The sequence below is a fragment of the Culex pipiens genome, chromosome 2 (assembly GCF_016801865.2).
Source record: "Culex pipiens pallens isolate TS chromosome 2, TS_CPP_V2, whole genome shotgun sequence".
Taxonomy (NCBI): Eukaryota; Metazoa; Arthropoda; class Insecta; order Diptera; family Culicidae; genus Culex; species Culex pipiens.
Genome location: NC_068938.1, coordinates 160,366,339 through 160,382,304, shown reverse-complemented (window position 1 = coordinate 160,382,304; position 15,966 = coordinate 160,366,339). Strand labels below are relative to the sequence as shown.

At 40.5% G+C, this 15,966-nt stretch overlaps 1 protein-coding gene across 1 annotated transcript; it reads right to left on the bottom strand.

The window, feature by feature from the left end:
- Nucleotides 1-705: 705 nt before the first annotated feature.
- LOC120420258 (toll-like receptor Tollo) lies at nucleotides 706-6,215 on the bottom strand. Its single transcript, XM_039583254.2, has one exon. It carries the CDS (start codon nucleotides 5,638-5,640, stop codon nucleotides 1,678-1,680), a length of 3,963 nt encoding a protein of 1,320 aa, XP_039439188.1. The 5' UTR covers nucleotides 5,641-6,215; the 3' UTR covers nucleotides 706-1,677.
- Nucleotides 6,216-15,966: the final 9,751 nt, after the last annotated feature.

Below are 15,966 nucleotides of genomic sequence, written 5' to 3'. Positions count from 1 at the left end.
GGTTTTACAGTTGAAAATTGCTTGCCCGTTTCTTACAATTCTTTCTTCTTTAATTATTTTAGTTTATTTTTGTTATTACATTATAAATTAACTTAGATAAGGAACAATTCTTCTTTTGTTGATCGCATTCTTCAGATGTTCCTAAACACTTACCATTCCAAATTCCACTTTTTTCTTACTCTTTTTTTCCGTGCTCCCTCAGCACAGCGCGGCTGTTTGGAATCTCACGAGGCGATGTCCATCTAACGGCGGCGGCGGAACGATTTCAGAGAAGATCGCTGACTCGCCCGGCCCGGCACACCACCACCGACCGCTCTCGGAAAACAAATTTTTAAGGGGCCATCACGCCGCCGCTGTTGAAGGTGGTATAATTTACGACCTGCGACGAGTTCTCATATATGCCCAGGGAGAAGAAGAAGACGGCGAAAACGCCGACAACACTCTAGTTATTTTTTTCGAACTTTTTTTGTTGGTTTCTTTTGATCGAAACCTATTTGGACCATCGTAACAACCCGTCAACCTGATTCCGTCCAAAAAACGATGACCGAGCAGAGGGCGGAGGACCTTCCCGAGAAGAAGACGACGAAGAAGTGTCTATTTTTAACAAAAGATGGAATTGAAGTCACGATCACGAGAGAGAACGAGAGAAAGAGTGGAGAGGAGAATTTCTTTCGAGTTCAAAAGTGGATTGAAAAGAGATTGAGGTTAGGTTTCATGATTCGAAAATTGTATTTCACTTTTTTCCGTAATAAATTATTATCCTATAATCAAATATACAAATGGGCTTTTTTCTGCTTGTCACGCACGAACTGCAGTGTATTTGTGTGTGTCTGTGTTTAATATACATCTAATGGCGGTAACTAATATTTGTGTGTGTTTACAATGTAACGCAATAGGCGGGAGACTTTGTCCCACCAACACGCACTCTTCGAGGCGTACACAATTTGATTTTTCTTCACTTCACTTTGCTAGCGTTAAAATTATCCTTTTAATAATCAAGTCTAGCGATCTTTTGTTTCGAGAGTGTGTTTGTGTGAGAATTACTTTACTTAGCTTGGTTTACTTTTTTCTGTTATCTGGCATTCAATAGTACACTTAAGATTAATAGTCAATTTATTTCGTTCAGTTAATAATAGCAATTTATAAAAACTAGTATCACGTTCATTAAGTCATAATTGTTCTCATCTTGGGTTGTGTTTTTTGTTTTTCCACTCTAAAAGTACTCGTTTTGCATGGCTTTTCAAAGGGGGAAAAATAAGTTTTATATTTTTTGTTAGTATTTGTATCGTTTCACAATTATTCGATTTGTAGTGTTTTTTTTTTTCTCTTCGTTTGATCCTACGCGGTATATTTGAGCGAATCATAATACAGTTTAATAATATTTGGCAAATGAGGAAGTGATTTCAGCACTCCTTTCTTCGTTTGTGTGTGTGTACCGCTGTGTGTGTGTGTGAGTAACAATCTAATAATTCGCGAGAATAAGAAAAAACTGAGAATTGACTCGATCCATAACATGACTATGAGAGTTCTTTTGTTTGTTTATTCTGTACAAATATACACATGGGCTGCGCTTGTGTAAGTGTGCTAAAGTAGTATACAACTAGGAAACAAAATAGTTTTCTTCTTTGTTTAGTCTATACAGTGTGTGTGTGTGTCACAGGCTCTTCCTTACTAATCTTACACGAAATAAGCTCTTCCGTTGCGTCCCATCTGGGGCGTTTCCGGTATCGTGGAGTACACGTGACCAAGCGAGGCACTGGAGCGGCTCATGTTGTAGTGGCTCTGGCTCATCGGAGCCTCGTAATGCTGTGAGGAAGCGGACGAGGACTCGTCCTCGGTGTTGCAGGTACTCTGTGACGGGGTGCTCTGGGGAACGGCCACCGGCATGGCCACGCCCGGATGGCTAATCTTGCACCACTGGTCCAGGGCGGTCGGCGCCGGCGTGTACCGCAGGTTCGGACTCCGCGTGATATCACCGAGCTTCTTCGGCGTGCGGTCCTTGTTGACGTCCGGCAGCGCGTACCGCAGCTTGTCCCAGAACTTGCGCTCGCCCCAGCACGCGACCGTGCACGTCCGGATCAGCAGGTTCATGATGGGATCCATCGCGACCAGCTCGACCGGGGCGGTCAACACGATCACGATCTTGTGCCTCCGGTAGGCCGGTCGGATGTTTTCGATGACCGACTGCAGCGCCACTCGGAACTGCGGCTGAGACCACTCGTTCTGCAGGAAGTTCATCGACACCACCAGGATCATCTTCTTCGAAGCATCCGCCGCACTCTGCAGCGAATCCGACAGAAAAGTATTCGAGTGCACATCCCGGTGGTGCAGACACACCGAGTACCCATAGTGCTGCAGCTCAGCACCCAACAACCGTCCAACAAACTCATTGTCGTGAATACTGTACACCACGTAGCTGTCGTACAGCTTGTCCTGGTCCTGATCCTTAGCACTCGCAATCACAATCGGGTCCTTCACCAATCTCACTCCGTACTTGGCATGAGCCCACAATCGCACATCCTGTCGGAACACACAGGCCAACGCCACAATCAACGCCGTTCCAATAACCGCAACCACAATCGCCGCCAGCAACGGCACATAACCACCCCCGATCAGCCCACCGTGACCCATCAGGATCGTCCGATGCACCGCAGGTGGCGCCACCTCATTGTCCACAAACTCCAGCTGGCTCTCACACGAACTGATCACATCCCCAACCACTCGATTGTCCGCACAGATCATCCGGTTGATGTCAAAGTCACCCCCAACGTCCCGGATCCACCGCTGCAACTTGTGCAGCGATTCACAGTCGCACCGCCAACGGTTGCCCTCGAGCGAAACCTTGTTCAGCGAGCCCGTCTCCGAAGCCGCCGACAACGCTTGCCACGGCGAAAACTCACTAATCTTATTGTCACTCAGGTTGATCACTTCCAAAAACTTCAAATTCTCGAACGTCTTCTCACCCACAAACCCAATCGCATTATGGTCCAGATAAAGTTCGTTCAGGTTGGTCAACTGGTCAAACTCAAATCCACGCAACTCTTCAATGTAATTGTTCTCCATGTGCAGCACTCGCAAACTCGGAATCCCGTTAAAGGTCCGGTTGTGCACATTCGCAATGTTACTATTGTTCAGATAAAGCACTTCCAACTTCTTCTTCCCGATAAACTGGTGACTTCCCAGCTGCTTCAAGTCATTCCCATCCAAGTAGATCGTAGTCGCGTCCATCGGAATATGTTCCGGCACTTCCGTATAATCAGCATTTCCACAATCCACAATGTTCGTCTTCCACGTATGATCGTGGTAGCAGCTGCACCGATCCGGGCAGGTCATCTTGCAGTCACAAGCGTCAAAATCACAACAATGGCACGTCGCGAAGCAGTGCGTCTCGTACTGGCACAAAAAGTCGTGCGAGTTCAGATCCATCAACGGCCGCAGCGACGCTCCCCGCTCGTGCTCCATCGTGCACATCACCGTGTCCAGATCCATTACCCGCGGATGCTGTCTCAAGTGGGACAGCTTGTTGATGCCCTGCAGCCACTCCATCGTGCAATCGCAGTGGATCGGATTGTCCCCGATGTAGAACTGGGGCATGTCCTTGTCGTCACCCACGCGAGTCAGCGCCAGCGCACCAATCTCCAGCTTCTTGATGTAATTTCCATAAAGCACCACCTTCTCCAGGTTCTTTTTGTTCAAGAACGTCCCCGCGGCAACCTCCTCCAGCACGTTATTGTTCAGGAACAGCGTCTCGATGCTGTCCGGGATGTTCTTGTTGTCGACCGTGGCCAATCGATTGAACGACACGTCCAACATTTTGATCTGCAGATTGTTCAGATCGTAATAGTTGCCGAGTTCGGTAATGTTGTTCTGGTGCATGTCCAACCACTCGAGCGACGACGGCAGATGGCTGTAGTCAAAGTTTCTAATCTGATTATCCGAAACGTTCAGAAAGACCAGCGCCGGTAGCGACGTAAACACGCCGCTAATATCTTCCAGCTCGTTGTTGTCCAACCGGATCGCCCGGATGGTGGGATTCGAGCTGAACGCCGATTGATCGATGTGACGAATCTGGTTCGAGGCGAGATTTAGCACGTGCAGCGACGAAAGGGTCACGAACGCATCGCGCGAAACGTTCGTAATCCGGTTTTCCACCAGGCGCAGTCCCAGCAGCTGTTCCAGCCCCTCGAACGAGGCGTTGTTGACCGTGACGATGCGATTTTTGCCCAGATCAAGGGACTTGAGAAAGCGCAGCTTGCCGAGTCCTTCCGGAATCTCCGTCAACCGGTTGTCGTTCAGGTTGAGGTCATTCAGATTGGTGAGATTTTCGAGGGCGCGCGAGTGCATCGAGTCGATGAGGTTGGACTCGATGTACAGCTGGTTGAGGACGTACAGCTCGCTGAAGTGGTGCTGATCGATTCGCTTCAGCTTGTTGTGGGAAAGGGTTAGGGCGACCAGGTTCTTGAGATCGCTGAACGCGTTGTCGGCGATGGTTTCGATGAGGTTGTTTTCCAGGTTGAGGACCTGCAGGCTATACAGCTCGCGGAACACGTGCCGGTCGATTTTGGACAGGCTGTTGTAGCTGATTTCCAGCACGACTAGGCGTTTGAGGCCGGCGAACGTGTCCCGGTTGATCCACTCGGAGGTGAGTTCGTTGTGGGAGAGGTCGAGGATTTCGAGCCGGTCGAGTCCCTCGAGGAGTCCTGGGGCGAGGACCGAGAGCGAGTTGTTCTGCAGGTAGATTTGGCGCAGTTCACGGGGGGACTGGAACAGCTCTGGTGGGAGGGCGACCAGCTTGTTGCTGGACATGTTGACAACCTTGAGCGAGCCCAGACCGACGAAGGCTCGATCGGCGAGGGAGGTCAGGAGGTTGTCCTGGAGCAGGAGGACGTTGAGGGATCGCAGGGATGATAGGCCATTGTCCGGCAGGGCAAGGATATCGTTGTGCGAGAGGTCCAGCACTTCCAGCCCGGTGTTGCAGGCTTTGCCGGGTGCTGTGGGTCCGTTGCCCCAGTCGGAGAATCCCAGCTGGGACAGGTCGGTAAGCCGGTTCTTGGTCAGATTCAGCTGTCTGAGCGAGAACAGTGGGCAGAACACGTCTGTCGGCAGACTCCAGATGTTGTTGTCGGCCAGGTCGAGTCGCTTGAGCTCGGTTAGCCCTCGGAAACTTTCCGGGTGGAACTCGAGGTTCATGGCGGACCAGTCGGTGTTGTGGGTGCGCAGCGAGAGTGATCGCAGATCCCGCAGCGTTGACAACACCATCGAAGGCACGTACTTAATTTTGCAGTACTCGATTTTGAGGTCCCGCAGTCGCTTCAGCGATCCGAGGAAAGCCCCAGAATGCTGGTTCGCCTCGAGCGAGCTCTCGAAGAACAGTATGTCACTGCACTCGAGTTTCAGCGAGTTGATGCGCTCGATTTGGTACGAGCTCAGGTTTCGCATCAACGTATCGGTTCCACCGATGGTTTTCAGCTTGCAGGACAGCACCGTCGTGACGGTGTTTTCGTCCTCGGCGTTCTCGTCGATTACGCGTTGCCACTTGCACCCTTTCGGCGCGATGTCCATCCGGCTCATCAGTGTTGACCGGGCGGCGGTAATGGCTACGACGGCGGTCAGGAGCAGGAAAATCTTGAACGAATCCATGTCGATGATTTTTGGGGGGTTCGGGAACGTAAAGATGACTAACAGCAACTCATCAAGCGGGTTTAACTTTGGAAACAATTTCGTCGTCACCGAAAACAAAACAGGGCACTTTTCTAATTTTCACTTGCAAACACTTTGCTTTGCATCGTTCTTGAGCTCATTTTCTGCGCTCAAACTTCAAACAACAACTGGATCATATCTCACTTCCCACACTCGGAATCTTCTCTTAAAGTCACACGTTTCGCTTCATCTTCCTCGGATCAGCATCTCTTCTCTCTTCTCTTATCGCTTGCGTAACCCTCGTGTATCGCACACACTCCTTCTAGGCACTGCTTCTTTCGCGTTGACACTTTTTTCCCTCAATCGCTGTTCTAAGCAAACTTAACAACGAATGTAACGAGATAACCGCGCACTTGGTGCCACACACTGCAGCTTCCAGAACTTCTCTTTTCACCGCAACACTGAAAACTGTCTCTCGAATTGTGTGTGTGTTTGTTCTGTGTGATTCTCGGTTCGTAACAGGTTCCCGGACGTGCAGTACGTTTTTGCGTCCTATCCCGAGGAGGGTCGAAGTAGTAACTGAAGCACCGTTCTCAGATTTCGGCAGCAAGATAGAAAATTTTGGTCGGATCCCAAGGCCGATGAATCCTAGCAAGCCTAACCTTGCCGTACTCGGTGGAGGGGGAAGGCCGAACGCGAGCCGAGAGCGAACCCGGCATGAACTCTCTCTCGATTGCGCGCTTTCGTGCCCGGTTCGGCTGCTCGGAGGGGAAGTTCGTGATGAATTCCTTCTCCCGCTCTCGCTCCGATTCCGATTCATTCTCTCTTGCGTTCTCACTCTCTCTCTCGTTCGCACTCTCTGTTTTGGATAACGCGTGTTCATGCTGGTCGTAGTAGGCCAAGTGCATTCTGCTTGATTGCATGGTAAACCCTCATCATTTTTGCTTTGCTCTGGCTTCATTATCTTCCTCGCTCTCCCTCTCCCTCACACTCTGCTTCGACCCTAGTCTAGCCTACTTTTTCATTCTGATGAGGGTCCTCTCGGCCGAGTGTTTCGAGTCCTCTTCGCACCATCCTTCGCGGAGGATCCTTGCCAGCTTGCAGCAGTGCAACAGAGATGCACTGAGCTGTCCGAAACTTTGGGGTTCAGGTACCGAACCCGAGTCCAGGGGAAATAGTTTCGCTTGGCTGAGAAACTACAGCGGAAAAAAGAGGCAAAAATCCGAGAAAAATTGTTTCAGTTTCTTCACAGTTGGTGCGCTTGCAGAGCTGCAGCGCTGGGATTCTCTCTCTGGGATAGTTCGGTAGGAGTAGACGAAGCAAAAAAAGGTTCAAGCAATCTGTTTTGAAAGCCAAGAAGGCAGAAATGTTTACTTTCTTAAGAACTGTGTGTGTGTCGGTGTGTACGTTCTCGGGGGTTCACAAAAGAAGAAAACTTTTGTTCAGAGGATCTATTTCTTCGTGTTTTTGTTGCTTTTTCTTCTAAAATCTTGCCCTACAAAGGGGGTTGCAGGGAGAAAAAAAAGAAGAATTTGTACCGCCGAGGCTAATTTTAGGATCATAAAAGCGGAGAAATTTAATTATAAGACAGCTATTCGGTGGGACCCCGAAAACAGGGCCAAGGTCTTCAGCTGTTTTCCGACCAAAAATTTGAATATTTTATCGATTTATGATGAATTCGGAGCGTCGAGCAAATAAACACAGATATCTCAAGTTTAGGCGGTGATTTTGAAACCGTAATGAAGATGATAATGAGCCGTATACGACTTGATTGGAAGTGAGAGATTCGTTTTTTTTTTTTGGTTTATTGAATGACCATTGTTCGAGGAGGGGCCTCGGAATGCAATTTGCATTCTGTTGATTAGGCAATTTGAATACGGAATTACGGATCTCTAGACAAGCGACAAGCCGTGGACGAAGAAGTGCAATAAAACGGAACTCTCCACGTCCAAACTCCCAGCTCTAATTTGTTTTCATCGACCAAGAGATGGCAGCTGCTCTCTGACTGACTGACGGCCCACCGTTTGAATTCAAATCAAGCGCGCAAGCGATTTGTTAATGGGTGCATTTAATCTTTATGGCGCGGGACTCTCCACTTGAAAACCCGCGAGGCGGTTTTTATTGGTTGTTGAGCTTGAAGACTGTTTACAAAACATGGACTGCGAGCGCTGATTTGTGTTCTTTTTCAGATATTGATTTGCATTCAATTGGTTGGTTTTTTATGGCTGGCGAAAAATAAATCAGGCTGCACAGAAGAGGGATGATGGATGTGGTTGTGGAGTGTCATAAAACTTGAAGATATTGTTGTTCCATTTTTTGGTCAATCGGAAGTGATCTCTTGGGAGTGAAATCATTATGGAGAAATCGTGGAAGTTCTCAAATTCCTTCAATGAATTTTAAAGATTTATTTCTTGGAGGTTGAACATGAGTTTCATAACGAAAATATTTTCAAATATTCATGTTTGCAAGAATTATGTTTTTCCACTTTGCAATGGTTGTGCTGTCCAACGAGGTTTACCGAATCTTTTTTGTAACTAATATAGCAAACAAATTACAAAGATGATTCGGTAAACCTCCTGAAAGTTGTCGATGTTTAGTATCACAAAAAGTTTATTTTCGCTAAAATTTTTGTTTTCGTCAAATCTTACATTTTTTGAAAACTAACGATTGCAAAACAACTAAACTGCCCCCGTTCGCATAAATGTTCCATATGCATTTTTATCATTTTTGAGTTATTGATGCAGTTAGGTTCAAAATCATGTGCTCTTTCAAAAGAGCCTACAACATCCAGTACATTGTTCTAGAAATTAGGAGGAAATCCTTTCTTTTCGTGAAAACTTAACACGTAGCCTGGGGACCATCCATAAACCACGTAGACACTTTTTTGGAAATCTGTTACCCCCCCCCCCCCCATGGACAATTGTCCATACAAAAAATTTTTTTTTTGTGTGGACGATTGTCCATACCCCCCCCCCCCCCTAAAGTGTCCACGTGGTTTATAGATGGTCTCGTGGGACAAACTTGCATTGCGTTTTTCTCAGCTTGCTGTTTTTGCATACGAGCAATTCTCGGAGATTTCGGTCATTCGATTTTGTTTTGTATTTTTTAATCCGGTTGAAACTTTTTTGGTGCCTTCGGTGTGTCCAAAGAAGCCATTTTGCATCATTAGTTTGTTCATATAATTTGCCATACAAATTTGGCAGCTGTCCATACAAAACTAATACCGTCAGTGGGGGTGACTATGGGTCAACAAACGATACACCTCTCGTAATTTCTTAATAACAAAAACAATTTGAATAACATCGAAAATCTTTTATCGTAGAATTGTTGTTAGATAGTTTACTAACATTTTCCCAAAATATGGTGTAATTTGTGGACTCTACCTTAAATGGCAATCGTTTGAAAATTGACCCAATCTCACCCCTTTGAGGGGGTGACATTGGGTCAAATGAAACTAAAATGATGCTCAAAAACAACGATATAGTAAAAACAAGTCATCCAACAGTGTTTCTTGTTCGAGGGAATCGTATTGACATGCTAAAATATTTGAAGTAGAGATTTTCAAACATTTGGGTACTTTTTGATCAATTCCAACAAAAAATTAAAAAAGTTGATTTTTCGAGAGGTCATTTTTGGCCAAAAACGTACCTCAACTTTAGACAGCTGCTAAAATGACAGGATTTGTTCTAGGAACGAGATTTTTTGAGAGGTTTCACCGAGTTGGATAAATACGACGAGTGATGAAAAAAATCAACTTTTGCAACGAGTTCCATACAACGTTTTTTGCAATTCCGAAAAACACCCTTAGAACAGAATTATAGAACAAATGTCCATGCATTGAGTCAATGAATCGTTTAATTAAAAAAAATGTTGAAAAGTACAACTTTTCCAAACAAGTGCTGAAAAGTTCAACTTTTCAGCATCCATTTCAGTGCTGAAAAGTAGAACTTTTCAGCATTTGTTTTGAAAAGGGTTACTATTCCATTCTGTTATTTTTGGTACAGAAAAGTATGCTGTTTCGTCGTTCAAGAATGACAGGAAAAGTAAGTTGTTTCAGGACGGAATTGCAAAAATAATATTTTTGAAAACTGAGAAAATTCTCTATATTTTGCTTTTTTGAACTTTGTTGATATGACCCTTAGTTGCTGAGATTTTGCCATGCAAAGGTTTAAAAACACAACTGATGTTTTCTAAGTCTCACTCAAACAACCCACCATTTTCTAATGTCGATATCTCAGCAACTAATGGTCCGATTTACAATGAAACATTCGAGAAATTTTCCGATCTTTCCGAAAACAATATTTTCAAAAATTTTAAATCAAGACTAACATTTCAAAAGGGCCAAAAATTCATTATTACGAAAAAAAAATAATAAAAATGCATTTTACACCTGCCCAGTTGTTTTGCAATCATTAGTTTTGAAAATATCGAAATATTGACAAAATTTGTTTTTCGCTGAAATAGAAACTTTTTTTCGTACTTTACAAAGGAATTTCACAAAATTAAATATATTGTTGATCGATCCCAGACATGCTTAAAATGATTTTAAACGCAGGAAATGCATTTAAAATTGTTTTAGTTGATTAGACTCTTATTTCCATTAAAGTTTTTAGAAAAAAAAAATTTGCCCACTGATTTACGGATCGTAGTTGCTACGGCCTTATTTAAAACGGAAATAAATGTTCTAAATGAAAAAAAAAATAATCCTATAGGCAGCGCCGTACCTAGGGGTTGGCGCAGTTGGCGACCGCCAAGGGCGCCAGCCCTTGGGGGGCGCCGAAAACGATGATTGAACAAATTTGTCATGTTATTATAAAATCCTAGTAAGGTGTTCAGAACAAAAGGGGCGCTAAATTTTAAAGTAGGACTACAAAATAACTCGATAATCTGGATCGGAATATTACAAATATTATTTTATGTTAAACACTTGGGGCGCCAAAATCAACTATTTTAATAGTTCTACTAGAAATAAATTTAAAATTAAATTCACTAAATTCATTTATCAAAAGGGGCGCCCAAGTGGCAAAAAGTTCAGGAGTTTTATATCAATTCTTTGAAATAGCTAGAGATTTTATATTTCAACTACAGTTTATAAAATTCAATTTAAATTTCACCATTTTTTCCAGCATCAGGAACCATCAAGCTTTTTTATGTTTTGAAGTTTTTTTTTATATATAATCAGCTATTAAATTGAAATTTACACATTTCTATTGAAAAACTGAAATAAAAAGAATAAGATATTTCAAGTTTAAAGAAAATGGCATTTGAGATATTTTTATCGTTTCAAATGCAAACTTGTGCGTTGAGATTGGCCTACGTTTTCGAAATACTGAAATGTTTTAATTGAATATTTCTAACACAAGAAATGCTTTGACTTTTGTTAAATTTCTAGCAAAATATTTTTTTTTTCAACATAAAATTGTTGGTTTTTTAAGAACACATAAATTGTATATATTATATTCCTGAATTGATATATTTAAAAAACTGGTTTGATATGCTGCTTGTATTCAATTGCTTGTAGCAAGAGTGAAAAAGTAAAATTTGGGTGTCTTCGACAAAGTTCCATGGATTGGCATGCCCACAAACTTTTTAGTCGTAAAAGTAAAATATTATACAATTTCTTGAAAATTTTGATTTGCAGAAACACCACTATCGCGGACCCATTAGAATTTAAACCAAAGCAAAATTCCAACTCCAAAAACAGCAATATTTTTTGGGAAAACACAAAGTTCCACTTAATTTTGCTTCTAGGGACAATAATTTGAAGAATGTTTGTAACATTTTCCTTGAAAATTTTTGTTTTGTTGAGTTTTAATGGAATGGACAAAGTTGCTTATCTTTCACATACATTTTTTATTTATTTCATGGATTCCATGTGTTGGGCTATCCAGTGTGATTTCACCTAGATTTTCACATTTACACAAACGAATCTAAAAGCTTTGAGTGTAGAGTGTGACTATTCTCGAGATTTTCAAATTCCCGGGAATCGAGAGTTGAATTTGGAAATTTCCCGGGAGTTCCCGGGACCCGGTAGTTCCCGGGACCCGGTAGTGTTTATAACTATGCCAATAGTGCCAGTAATGTATAAAGAAAAGTTATAAATGTGTTTCTTTTCAATGAATTCAGTTACGATTTATTCATACTTATTCAATAAAACGTTAATTAGTAGCCTCATCATTTTTGGGAACTATGATCTACCTCTTGATTTTTTTCTGAATCTGCGATACAACTTGTTGTATGAACTTGTTAATAGATTTTTGTTAAATATTCATTGAAGAAATAGTAATCAAGAAAACCCGAATGTTCACATTTGGCTGACTTTACAAAGATTTCCAGAGTTTTTTTTTATAAAATATAATTTAATATTGAGGTTTAAGCGGAACACAAAATTACTCCATTACATAAAAAAAAGGAAATTACCTTGATACAGCGAAATTAAATTAATAAGAATTAAAAAAATAGATTATATGGATTGCTATGCTTGAAAGAGGATATGGAAATTAATTATACTTATCTTGAAAAGGCTTTTCCCACTTAGAAATAATAAACAAAAATATGAAAAAATTAGACTTTTTCTTGTGGCTAACTGCTAAGTATGCTTTAAGGTAAATTTTGGGGTCCACATTTTTTTAAGTTCTCCCAATTATAGTTATTGGAATTTTTGATACGTTAAAATTTACACTTTCTGAATTAGAAGATAAGAGAAGCATTGGTTCATTCGAACTTGAACATCTTACATTGAACATCCAATATTCTAAATAATTTCGAATTTTCAAATGTTTTTTTTTCTTATTAGTTTATATAATTTTGCTTCGACCAAATTTCCCGAGAATCGAGAGGTCCAAAAATTGTCAATTTCCCGGGAATTCCTGCTTGTCACCATCTATTTGAGTGTGATGGTTTTTATACAAAATTTTAAGAAACTTTAGATGTCGAAAAATAAACACAAAAAAAATTCAATATGTTAAAAAGGTAAAAACTAATTACCTTTGTTTGAAGCTATGAATTTTCAAAAAAAAAACAAATTTTAGGAATTTTATATCAATTAAAAAACACAGTCACGAGAGAAATATCTTCTATATGTATAAAAAATTTCGACGGTTTTGTTTGAACGCGAATCAGTTAAATACGGAGCGTCGGATCGAGGTGCTTTTTGTTGCGTTGGGTTCGTATAAGTCCAAGGAAGGTTCTTACGCCAAAAATTGACAACTTTGGCCACTCTGGAATCGATTCCGGAAAATCTGCAGATTGTATGGGAAAAGTTACGTAAAATCAAATTTTGATCACAGGAGGCTGAATTAGCAAACAAACAAAAAACGTCAGGAAACCTTAAAAGGGCAGGACGAAGTTTGCCGGGAAGAGCTTGTTGTTTTCATAAATAAATTGAAAAAAAATAGTTTCAAAAGGAATCCATCCAAAAACAAGTTTCAAAAGGAATCCATTTTCTAATCAGTTGAACTATTTTTTCAGGAATTCAGGAAAATTGTTTGCTGATACCATGAAATTTAAGCTAGGTCAGATCAAATTCTGCTTAAAAAGATAAAACAACACTCTGCTATTTTCAGTCAACATTAATCCAAAAGCAACTTTTCGTTACAACCTATCTGTATGGGAAACCAATAGTATCAGGGCTGCGGAGTCGGGTCATATTTTAAGCGACTCCGACTCCGACTCCGACTCCGGCTTTCTGAGTTAAGCCGACTCCGACTCCGACTCCGGCTCCGGCTTACCACAAATTGATGACTCCGGCTCCGACTCCGACTCCGGCCTTCCAACTCTAGCCGACTCCGACTCCGACTCCGACTCCAGCTTTCCACAAATTGTTGACTCCGGCTCCGACTCCGACTCCGACACCTAATCTGTATTTAAAATAATTAAAAAATTTCAATTAATTACATCACTCACATTTCAGTTCACACTAGCGCGAATAATACCGGGGTGACATTTATGTTCGGGGTGTTTAACAAAATTATACATACGAATTATTTATACAAACAGAATGATATGGAACCATACTAAGCTTGGTAGATAAGTGTTCGTTGTTCTATGTTACATGTTTTCAGCGTTATTGAAACAAAAATCATAAATATCTTCAGATTTAAACGCATTTTCTGCACAACAATTTTCTAACTAAATTTAAATTTTGTTGTTTGAAAAATTGGAACTTTTTATTTAACTTCTTTAATTTTTTTAAAGTTTATATGCTAGCTACACTAATTTTTAACTGTTTTTTTTAAATGAAATATTAAAAGAAAGTTAACCTTCATGATCGAATTGACATATAAAATCCATTTGGATAATTTTAGGCTGAAATTTTAAAGAAACACAGTAACTATCAAAGATACGCTGGTTTTGAAATAGACAATTTTTAAAATCACTATTTTTTAAAGCTCTTTTGAATTTATTTCAGACGACGTTTATGGAAATTGTGTGATCCAGCCCAGTACACACTTTAAACATATAAATCATGAGAAAATTCTAATATTTGAAAAAAAAATTAAATTATATCAATTATATCACCCCGATTTAAGGTATTTAAAAAAAATTAGACTTGTTCAACGATATTATTTAAGGATCCACTACACGCAAACAGTTTTTGCTTCGAGTTTTTTACGGAAATTGTCATAACTCTGAATAGCAAACAGTTAGAGTCCCACTTTTTGTATTAAGTCCTGTAGAAAAGTTATGCAAAGTTTACAAGACCTAAACTGATCTGATTGTTTCAATAGTTTCTTCAAAAAGCAAAAAAAAACTTGTGAAAATTGTGTTAACTTTGCATAACATTTCTACAGGCCCTAATACAAAAAGTGGGACTCTAACTGTTTTCCTTTCAGAGTTATGACAATTTCCGTAAAAAAATCGAAGCAAAAAATGTTCGCGTGTAGTGGATCCTTAAGGATCAACACTTTAAGAGAAATTGTAAACATTGAGGTAATCGATATATCTAATCAATTCAATGATTATTTCAAAATTAGTTGCAACTTATTTTCGATATTTTTTATTTGTTTTAAATGTTTTCAGCACGGCACTTTGGTTTATTTTTATTTACATACAAAATGAGCATGTTGCGGTCCAAGTAGTAGATTGATATAATAGTTGATAATTTATTAGTATAGTTATAATGTCAATTTTACAAATGTTACATTTTTTTTTTCGTTAAGTTCTGATAGTGAACCTTTATTTTCCTAATAACAAAAAGGATCTACTTAAAACCTTAGCAATTCTATGGTAATATATTGTCAATTAGTTGAATTAAAAGTTTGCAAAATTAAGTTTGGATAAGTTTTACATAGAATTTCCAGAGTTATATAAACTTTTATACTAAGAAGTTAGTAAACTTTATACTCAATCCAAATTATTTTTTTAATCGGTCAAAGATGCCTATTTGGAGTTGGAAGGCTGGATTTATGGTGATTTGTCAACAAATAACTTTATTTATGTTAATTTTTCGAAAGGTGCACAAACCTTTTTTGTACCTTTTTTGATTTTTGCAATAGTATTTGTTTTAGAACTTTTTATAGAAATCATCTTTTCATGAGCTTGTAGCAAAATGTTCGGCATGAGTTTCTGTACAAAAAGTAGTACTAGGTTTTTGTCAAACTTTAAATTGTTTACATGTTTTATCACAAAATGTGCACAGGGCCCAAGGGGTGTAAATACTTTTTTTTACATACTCTAAAAACAAGCAAAAAGAGACAATAAAGAACCATTTTAATTTGTTTTAATTTTTTGACTACACAGCCACAATTGTTAACTATTTTATGAGTTATGACACTATAGTAAAGTGTATGCAAGCATTGACAAGAGAGGATTAACAGATTATCATTCTCCGATATTAGTGAAATAACACAATAAGAGCTTTCCAATCACAATAGAAATGCTTCGAAAACATAATGACATCTGATAAATATCTTGATCCAAAAAATAAATTGATTATAAAAATGTCAACGCAGTGCACGCGATTCAATAAATAAATTAAAAAAAATGAGAATTAACCTGAATTATAACAAATATTGAACAATAAATAAGTTCATAAATTATAAAAAATATTTTGATAACTCCGACTCCAGCTCCGACTCCGGGTCATTCAGAAATCTACGACTCCGGCTCCGACTCCGACTCCAGCTCATAAAATTTAGCCGACTCCGACTCCGACTCCGACTCCAGCTATTCGAGTTTTGACGACTCCGACTCCGACTCCGACTCCAGGTCCCCAAAAAGACCCGACTCCACCGACTCCGGCTCCGACTCCGACTCCGACTCCACAGCCCTGATCTTTTAATCGATTGAAATGGTTTAAAAATAATAAAACATTAATTTGAATAT